Here is a 10,794-nt window from a genome sequence, read left to right as displayed (position 1 = left end):
AGGCCTACACTGATGTTTTAAGCACCTTCTCGCTTCCCACTGTTGAAGAGCAATTCGGGGATGGCGACTGATCATTCAACACGATCGAGCACCTGTTCGTAATGCACGACCTGTGGTGAAGTGGTTGCACGACAATAACATACCTGTAATGGACTGGCCTGCACAGAGTCCTGACCTGAATCCTATACAACACCTTTGGTATGTTTAGAAATGCCAACTTTGTGCCAGGCCTCACCGACCGATATCAATACCTCTCTTCAGTGCAGCACTCCATGAAGGATGGACCGCTATTCCCCAATAAACCTTCCAGCACCTGATTGAATGTATGCCTGCGAGAGTGGAAGCTGTCATCGAGGCTAAGGGTGGGCCAACACCATATTGAATTCCAGCATTACCGATAGAGGGCGCCATGAACTTCTGTCATTTTCAGCCAGGTGTCAGGATGCTTTTGATCACATAGTGTAGCTCATAACTGTAATCATTCTTATGATGATACCTCAGAATCATATTTAGAAAGAACACGAAGCACATTTGGTATTGGTGGTAAACCAACCTTAATACTGCAGTGTGCGAGTGATCTTATATGTAGTTACATTGTAAGTTCTCTGCCACATAACTCAGTGTGTGTTGTGAGGAAAACGCCAGTCGATTGTACAGTGCTTAAAGAAGTTTCTCCTGCAGACCAGTGCAGTAGTGCTCAGATGATTTTACTTTAAAACCACTGTAGAACTTATTCGTCTGCATGCTCAGTCTCCTGGCAATATTAAGTCTGCATTATAGTGTAAGTTGTAAAAGCAGACCTTTGCTATCATAAGCATTTGAGGCCTTGGTCAGCAAGACTTGCCAGGCAAACGTTCTTGTTGAATGAAATGACACTTCACAGTGGTATCTAGGAAGAACTGTACATTATGGAACATGAAGCAAACTTCGCATTGGTGATAAATTGTTGCAGCCAACACATCTAGAACCTTGTACTGCCGAGTGTGAGCATTTTTATATGGAGTTACTTAGCATGTTCCCTACCACATAGCTCTCTCTATGTCGCACAAAAAGCATCAGGTGGTCATGCAGCACTTAAAGTGTGTGTCCTCCAGACCAATACACTACTGCTTTCTTGATTTTACTTAAAATATAGGGACTCAAGGACTGTTTGATGATGTTAAAACTTCAACAATACGCTTGCATTGTGAATGAGAGATCGGGGTGAGCTATTGTCACGTTCTGTTCTCTTCGTAATGTTAGTACAATACGAGCAGCATACTGTTATGTTCAAGTCCGCAGCTCGTGGTCGTGTGGTAGCGTTCTCGCTTCCTGCGCCCGGGTTCGATTCCCGGCGGGGTCAGGGATTTTCTCTGCCTCGTGATGACTGGGTGTTGTGTGATGTCCTTGGGTTAGTTAGGTTTAAGTAGTTCTAAGTTCTAGGGGACTGATGACCATAGATGTTAAGTCCCATAGTGCTCAGAGCCATTTGAACCATTTTTTTGTTATGTTCAAACCTGAATCGCTGCTGCCCTGCAAATGTCTATTTTCGTCAAGGAATTTGCTTCCTTTGCACTGATCAGTGAAGTGACATTAAACTTGAGCTGTTATGAATGACAAGATGACAGCTTACCATAGGCATTGGTTAAAACCAAAAGCACAATCTAAGAACATGTATGTTGTGTACCGTATCATTCTAGAAGCTTCTGGATAATTGAGAAGTATATCACCAGGTAGATATGTAAACATAAGGTGTTGCTCAATATTTGAAATAGCATGAAATATATCAAACCTTTATGACTATGATCGTAAAAACCTTTCACAGATACAGTTGAATCTTTCTTTGACTTTGTAAGACCTACAGGAGAAGCGGATGGAATGGTTCTCGGAAAATGACAGATACTGTAAAGAAAAATGAAATAGAAGACGCTAGAACAATCACTTCTAGACGTTGGTTTGGAGTGACAACAGATGTTGAATCAAAATCAGAGACACCTTGAAGGATCATAACAGTTATGTGTAGCTCATACGAAAGTGTAACGGTATAGACCAGGTATGACACAAAAATTCCCTTTTTTAAATGCAAAGTTCATTGAGTTCAAGACAATCTTCACTGATTTCAACATAAAACTGATGTGAAAATTCGATGACTTGCTGTATGCACGATACTGAATATATCCAACTTTGCTGGATAATAGAATTATCACTCGTTGCTGACCAGTTATGATCACGAAACCCTTCTGCAAACTGACTGGCAAAGTGCACTCAGTCATGATAAGGTATCTGGGTGGTAACTTTGGCACCTACCTAGCTACACAGACCATCCGCCTTTGGAAGTGAGCAGTCTGAGCAGTGCCAACTGGTGGGAGCTGTCCGTGTACTACTCAACCATGATATTATATTGCACTTGGACTCCAATGACTTATTTGAAATATGTTGTGATGTTACAGTAAACAAGTACAGTTGTGATTAAAGTAAATGCGTCGTGCTGTGAATGCTTTCAGGACACTTGTGCCTATACTGTCAAGTGGTTCTGCATGTCCACATGAAAAATGATGATAGAAACTCATTATAAGCCAACTGAAGTGCCCTCACTACCAGGTGCAATAATATTGTAATCAAAAGTGTTTACTAATGGGTCTACTGCCTATCAGCTGCTAGATGGGTCTCTGCTGTGTAGCTGGTGATAGTGGTATTAATCTACTGACTGTGGGTGCTTGAATATTGTCCATAGCATTATTGATAACGTTTGTGTTGAAATACTATGCACATGATAATTTTAACCCATTACTGTTGTAAATTATGTTTTTTTATTTCATTATATATTTTTTCGATGTTTAATTGAGAGTTATGATCTGAACTGTAAGTAAATAAAAATGTGTGTTTTTTTTTAAATGTGTTTGATATATGCCTGATGTATATATAAGTTCACATTTTGGATGGCTCTGTCATAGCTGACTATGGCCAAACCAGGTTACTGTTTCATTTTTTTTCCCTGCCCCCAGTATCCATCCATCCAACCAGCCATTTGTCAAACCCACACACAATTTTTCTTTTAGATGGAATTTACAAACCTGGATCCATAAAAAGATGCAATCCATGTACCATAAAATTTAGAATTCAAGAATAACTTGAAACTGTTAGACGAGGGTGCATTCATTAATGATGCAGATTATGTGTCTAGCATGAGCGGCCACATCAGCAGAAATAACAATGACAGTGCATGCAACGCCGTCAAAGTAAGTCAATTCAACCCCTGTACCACATGTTATGGGGATGGTACCATATCTTCCAACATGTTTTATGGAGGAAAGCATACCGCAAGAAGAAAATGGATTTATTTTCACAACTCACTTAGAAGTGCCGTACCTAACAGCTGGAATGACAAGCAAAAGATTAAATTCATTGCAGAATTTGTGCAGGGAGACTGCTTTATGGGTGATCAATGCATAGGAAAACCATCTAAATTTATGGTGAGTTCAAGAAGGTATTTTCGGCCAAAAAAAGAAGTATTCAATCCTGCTACATTCAAAGTAAACAAGGAAACCAGAGCGATTATTTTGAAGAATGCATGAACAAGACGAAATATTGGAATAAGGTCCGCCTCCATAGCGTAGCGGTAGCATTACCGCTTACAACGCAGGGGACCCGGGTTCAATTCCCGGCAGGGGACTGGGTGTTGTGTGTCCATCATCACTTTCATCATCATTGACGTGCAAGTCGCCGAAGTGGCGTTAACTAAAGAGGACTTGCAATATGGCGGCCGAACTCCTCCGAATGGGGCCTCCCGGCCAACAATGCCTTATGATCATTTCATTTCACGGGAATAAGGAAGTGGCTCCCACTGATGTCTTAAAAATATTAAAGTTAAAACTACCCCCTAACATCAGGGAAAAATTAGTGACCACACATGATCACAGTGTAGACAAGTTCTTGTCTGCAATCTGTATGATTGATTTGCTGGGAAGAAGATTGGCACAACACCGAAAACAAGTCATGCATCAAATGGTAACAATTGCAGGCACATAACGATAATTGCAATGCACGAAGCTCAAGAAGACAAAACAATGGGAGCTGGGAAAAATCCTTCCACCGCTCTCAAAAACCAGCCACAAAGGAGTAGGCCCTTCATCATCCAGTACCACCCCGCACTGGAACAACTGAACCATATCATTCGCCAGGGATTTGATTACCTATCATTATGTCCTGAAATGAGGGACATCATACCTGAGATACTTCTCACCCCTCCTGAAGTCCTCGTCCATCCCTATGCCACTCCCTATCCCAACCCCTTGCCACAACGATCATATCCCTGTGGAAGATCCAGGTACAAAACTGTCCAATCCAACCACCCAGAACTTCTTATTCCAGTCCTGTCATAGGTTTATCCTACCACATCAGGGGCCGGGCCACCTGCGAAAGCAGCCATATCATTTACCAGCTCTGCTGCAATGATTGCATAGCTTTTTATATTGGTACGATTACCAACCAGCTGCCCATCAGCATGAACAGCCATCGCCTACCTGTGCCAAGACAAAGTAGATTACCCTGTGGCACAACATGCCGCTGAATATAACACACTTGATTTCAATGGCTGCTTCACTATCTGGGCTATCTGGATCCTTCCTCCCACCACCAGGCTTTTCTGAACTGTGCAAATGGGAGTTATCCTTACAACACATTCTCTGCTCCCGTAATCACCCCGACCTCAATATACGGTAACCCATTGTCCCCATACCCCCCCACCTAACAGTTTCCAACCCCTCTGTCGTATCATCTCCTCCACAATCTCATCTCCCACCCTGTTTAGTTGCAGCCATCTACCAAAGCATCCGCCTGTCTTTCCCGCTCCTCTCCTTTTTTACCCAACTCCCTGCCCCACAACCTCCTGACACTGCGCCTATTGGCAGTCTAGTCCCTGCACACTCCACAGGACAGCATTCATTCATCCCTCTCCCCACCCATACACTACTATCCCTTCCCCTTCCCCACCCCCTTCAGATTGCTGCTTGCATCCCACATGATGTTGCATTATGGCCCTAGATGCTGGAGTTGGAGGTCATGCGTGCGTGAGATATGGTTGTGTGTGTGTGTGTGTGTGTGTGTGTGTGTGTGTGTGTGTGTTGGCAGCAGTGGGAATCAAACCCAGGCCAACTAATCACTACTCAGTGCAGCTAACCACTTGCCCACTGAGCTACTACTGCAATCATCCCTTAAAAAACTCCACACGCCCTACACTTTCGCTATACATAACATACAGTTTCAAAGAAAAATGCTGATCTGGTGCTGTGAGCAATGTAACACTCTTATTGCCGAAAGGGATGACGTCACATCAGAGCACGTGCAGCTGAAAACAGACAACTGCATCCCTTCTCTGAATTGATCATAGCGTACTGACAGTTATTACAACACTCGACACTGGTTTCTATTTACCTCAGAAAGAGTGCTACAAAAGCATACCAGCAAGCATTTGAAGAGAAATGGAAATGGTGCAGTTTTAATGCATATTTACAGTGTGCTGCAGCACATTAGCACATGATAACTGGCCACCACTGTAAATATACATATCTAATTTTATATTTTTTTGAAGAATAGTGGGAGAGTTATTTTTGTATGACTTGTTTTTTGATAACTTAAATCTCTTGCAGCTGCTTCCAAGTGTATTTATACAGATTCACAGCATTCCTTGTGTCACAGCAGTGGAGTATTGCTTCACATTAAACAACTGGAAAGCTTAAAATTCTAGATGGCTCAAATACAAAATTGCGAACTTCAGTGATCAGCAGCACTCAGATCAGCAACATATAATCACTGACAATTCAGAGTGTGCTGTTTGACAATGAAACATGCAACACACCTTTCTATAATTGTCACTGATTTGAGGTTAATTTTTTGAAACTTTGAACTTCAGAAAAATAAGCTCTCTTTATGCTTTGAAGAGCACTTACTGATACAGACTAAACTATCCAGTTGGTTAGTGCTCTTAACATATTATAAGGAAGTACATAAACTATTTGAACATTTCATCAAGGTTGTGAGAAATGGGTTTCACATGTCACTCCCAAATCAAAACAATAATCAGAAGAACAGCAGCAACAAGATTGTCTCTGTTCAAAGTGAAAGGCAGACATTCAATGCAACACAGTGGTTACTGTGTAGTTTTACATGAACACTACTGTGTTATCATTACCCCAGTACTACTGACTTATGAGGGGCATTCAACAAGTAATGCAATATATCTTTTTTTTGTCAGTCAATTTCAGTTGAAGAAATTTGGAATCTATTGTGGGACATTGTGGAATATTCTCACTTCAGTGCCTGTAGTTTCATGAAGTTCTAATAGGTGGCAACACTACAGGAGCAGGAACAGCGCCTGTAACAGATGTGCTTTCCTAGCAGTGAGCTGTCACTGTGTTTCACTGGCAGAATACCATAGCAATGCAGATTTTTGTGGTGTCACCGCCAGACACCACACTTGCTAGGTGGTAGCTTTAAATCGGCCGCGGTCCATTAGTACATGTCGGACCCGCGTGTCGCCACTGTCAGTGATCACAGACCGAGCGCCACCACACGGCAGGTCTCGAGAGATTTACGAGCACTCGCCCCAGTTGTACGGACGACTTCGGTAGCGATGCACACTGACGAAGCCTTGCTCATTTGCAGAGCAGATAGTTAGAATAGCCTTCAGCTGAGTCAATGGCTACGACCTAGCAAGGCGCCATTAGCCTTACATAGCAATTGATACTTATCGTATAAAGCATGTCTCATCAAGAACGATGTATACAACAAGGATGGATTAAAGTTAAGTATTCCAGAAGCTACGTACTTTTCTTTATAGCATTCATTACGTATCCTGTTTCAGACCTCACGCCATCCTTCGTGTGTTTATAGCGTGCATTGCGGTCCCCTAAAATCACACTGTGTCGGCACTTCTGTCGACACATCAATTTTAACAGGCACTTGCAAAATATCTGCAGAGATCTGGTAGTGGACAAAAGCATAGTGAATCATTGGGCAAGGCGTCTGTCATCATCGCAACAATAATGCATAAACCTGTCGATCACACACCTACTGGCTGGTCACACACAGCTGTGACTCCTGCAGCTTGTTCACTGCCACAAAAATGCAAATGAACTCCCCTTCTTCCTTGATGATTCAAGGACCCACACAAGTCAGCACACCTGAGAGGAGCTCACAAAACTTCATTTGACTGTTCTTCCTCATCCACCCTACAGCCCAGATCTTGCACCTTTAGATTTCCATCTGTTTGGCCCAATGAAGAATGCATTCCAACGGACAGAGTATGTGGATTACAGAGAGGTTATTGATGCACCAAGATGTTGGCTCTGACGTCGACCAGTAGAGTGGTACCATGATGGCATACAGGCCCTCCTAGTAAGATAGCATTGCATTAAACAGAGAATATGCTGAAAAACAGGTTTTTGTAGACGAAAAGTGGTATATTGGAATCCTGAACAAAACCAAAGAAATGTGTTGTATTACTTATTGAGCACCCCTCATATTTCCTTTAGATGAAGTACGCCAACTTAAATCTTTTGTTATGAGCAGCTTTTCCCCCTTTTCATTCAGGTCTCCAAGATCTAATATTGTACACTTTTGCCACACATTTGTTTCTCATAGTCAGATCATGTGAACTGTTCTGTTTAAGTTAATGCCTTCACCTTGATTTCTTCCACAGCTTCACTTTCCACATTTAACTACCTTCATTTTTCTTAAAGTTTGTTGTTCAAATTTAATTTCTACTGGACATAATCAATTTTGCCATCATTTCTTCTTCCTACATCATTATTGGCATGTCATATGTTCATATCCCATAACAGATTTAACATAAACTGAATAGATGCTAGGGGTCAATTTTTTCCTGTAGTCACACCAGATCAAGTCTCCACCATAAATTCTAGAGTTTTTTTTCAAGCTCGCCTCACATGTCACACACTTCACCCATCTAAGCAACCAATTTTACTGTACATGAACTACTGGTCTGCCCCATTCTCAAATACCACAGTAAAGGAAACATCCATACTTTGGTGAGAGATTTTTTTAAAAATCATTTCAATTTATTTTCATCATACAAATCAGTCATCATGGGAGTTATGATAAAATATGACAGTCTCTTTATTGATGGCAAATTGTACTAGATCAGCTATGCAATAGAATGATGTGCTTTCCAGATCACCGGTGTTGCACTGAGATGAGAAGCTGATAATCTTTTTTCCAGTTCACACCAACTTTATATTCTGAAAATGAAAAAGTTCAGATACCTCATACAGCATTCATACAAAATTATTTTGTCTATAAGGTAAGCTCTGCAACAGCACTAACAAGGAGACTGAAAAGTTCCTGGCTTCGACATCTTCCACTTGGAATTGAAAAAGGAATTTGGCACCATACAGAAGTTTAATATCTTGTCATATTATGTAACTGAAATATCACACTTTTCTTATTTTTACAACTATTTTTAATTTAAGGAAGAATGTGAAATGGTCAGCGCTCAAAGTTTCACATCTGTAGAGTTACGGGGCATCATCAAGTATATGACGGACAAGTATACGGAGGGCATTCGCACTATGATGCCACAAACATTATGGGAGAACTGTCCATTTTATATCACTGTCATAACCTGGACATTCCACTACTTTAGTTGAATTCCGTAGATTTAGCTATAAAGGATGCTGTCCATATTCTGAGACTTGGGGAGCAGGGTATATCTGCCAAAAAGGTAGCTGAGATACTGGACATTTCCCAGGAAGGAAGTGATTCAATTATTAAAAATGTCCTAGACATGAGGAAGCTCGCAGTGATGTGGGTCCTGAAATGTTTGAACAGCAGGCAAAATGAGGCATAAATCGAGGCAACCAAAGCTGTTATGGCCCATTTTTATGCTATAAAGGATTTTGTAGCTAGATTAGTGGCCGAGGATGGAAACTGGCTCCACACTCATGATCCCTGCACTGAGGAACCATGAAACAAACAGCATCACACAGTTCCTATGACCACGGAAGTTCCTCGCCCAGAAATTGCCCGGATTTTAGTGTCCATTTTCTGGGGCAGAGACAGTATACCGTTGGTGGAACAGAAGAGCTGAAACAATGATCAAACAAGTGCATCAATCTGAGGGGGGGTTAGGGGTACATTGAATAAATGCGTACATTCAAAATTCTGACTATTCTTCTTCTACAAAGCTAGGAACTTTTCAGTTCTCCCTCATTTATGAAAATATTAAGTTACAATAACAGCACATGTTACAAAAGTGCAAGATAGATTCAGGAGAACATTAAACAACTCTAAAACAAAATATTTTTATGCTTGAAGACGAATCACGAAAACATTTTACCTAAACTGCTCAACCATGCTAGGATTCCTTCGCGGGAACTGCTGGCGCCTTTTTCACGAATGGAATCAGTTCTTGATATTCTGAAAAGTAACAATTGTTGGAACTCATGATATGAATTAAAAGAAATTATGACACAAATTTATGTACCTAAAGGACCTCAAATTAATTGTCTGCTTACAGATAAACAGTTTACACTGAAAATTAAATATGATCCTGCAGAATAATCATAATCAAATACATGCATAAACCTGATTGTTTATGAAATACAAACATTTATTAACTATAAAGCAAACACGTAAGATCATCATGCCATAGAATTTCAAACTACATTTTCTTCAAATAAAATATTACCATTACTGATCACACATGAATATTAAGTGGATATAATGGAAGAACTTTTAGGCATTCATGAAACAGAGACAGAAATTTCAGTGGCATAATAGTAACAATAAATGTCTTTCTTCACTGACATGCCCCTCAAGTTTATCTGTTGTATTACATACACTCATGCGAACGCAGCTCTCACACACATGACCAATGCCTCTGGTTGCCAAGGCCAGACTGTGAACAGCTGTACATGATGAGAAGCAGTCTGGATGGTGGGGGTAAGTGGGAGGCTGGGGCAGGGTGGAAGAGGGATAACAGGGTAGGAGTGGGACATTAATGAGCTGCTTGTGGGAGCATACAATAACAAAGTGGAGAGAGGGTAGAGCAGCTGGGTGCAGCCAGGAGCTTAGACAGAGGGCAGGGGGATGTGGATGGAGGGGTGGAGGGTGGGGTGGGGAAGGGGAGGGGGGGGAGCGAAAAAGGAGAGAAGTAAGGAGACTATGGGCGTGCTGGTGGAATAGAGGGATGTATATTGCTGGAGTGGGAACAGGGAAGGGGATAGGTGGGTGATGGACAATGACTAATGAAGGTTGAGGCCAAGAGGGTTACAGGAACGTAAGATATATTTATTAAAGGGAAAGTTTCCACCTTCACAGTTCCAAAAAGCTGGTGTTGGTAGGAAGGATCCATATGGCACAGGCTGTGAAGCAATCATTAAATGAAGAACATAGTGTTGGGCAGCATGCTCAGCAACTGGGTGATCCAGCTGTTTCCAGGCTACAGTTTGTCGGTGACCATTCATGAAGAGAGAAAGCTTCTTGGTTATCATGACTATGTAGAACATAGCACAATGGTTGCAGCTTAGCTTGTAGATCACAAGACTGGTTTTCACAAGCAGCTCTGTCTTTGATAGGACAGGTGGTGCTTTTAACTGGACTGGAATATGTGGTGGTGGTGATTGTGGTAAGATGTATGAGACAGGTCTTGCATCAAAGTTTATTACTGGGATATGAGCCATGAGGCAAAGGGCTGGGAGCTGAGGTTGTATAGGGATGGACGAGGATATCATGTAGGTTCCGTGGGCAGCAGAATACCACTTTGGGAGGGGTATAGTAGGTAAGATATTCCTCATT

At 41.6% G+C, this 10,794-nt stretch overlaps 1 protein-coding gene across 3 annotated transcripts in view; it reads right to left on the bottom strand.

The window, feature by feature from the left end:
- Positions 1 to 8,036: 8,036 nt before the first annotated feature.
- LOC126260924 (serine--tRNA ligase, cytoplasmic) overlaps positions 8,037 to 10,794 on the bottom strand; it is a 66,087-nt gene continuing 63,329 nt past the window's right edge. For 2 of the 3 annotated variants that reach the window (XM_049958419.1, XM_049958436.1), the window contains 2 exons: positions 9,335 to 9,414; positions 8,037 to 8,237 (listed from right to left, as the gene is read on the bottom strand). In XM_049958419.1, the coding sequence (XP_049814376.1) occupies positions 9,353 to 9,414 (62 nt within the window). In that variant the 3' untranslated portion in view covers positions 8,037 to 8,237; positions 9,335 to 9,352. The other variant, XM_049958428.1, reaches the window with a different exon arrangement.

The sequence above is a fragment of the Schistocerca nitens genome, chromosome 1, assembly GCF_023898315.1.
Source record: "Schistocerca nitens isolate TAMUIC-IGC-003100 chromosome 1, iqSchNite1.1, whole genome shotgun sequence".
In the NCBI taxonomy this organism is placed as follows: Eukaryota; Metazoa; Arthropoda; class Insecta; order Orthoptera; family Acrididae; genus Schistocerca; species Schistocerca nitens.
Note: the sequence above shows the minus strand (reverse complement) of the source record. Positions and strands in the feature narration are given on the sequence as shown.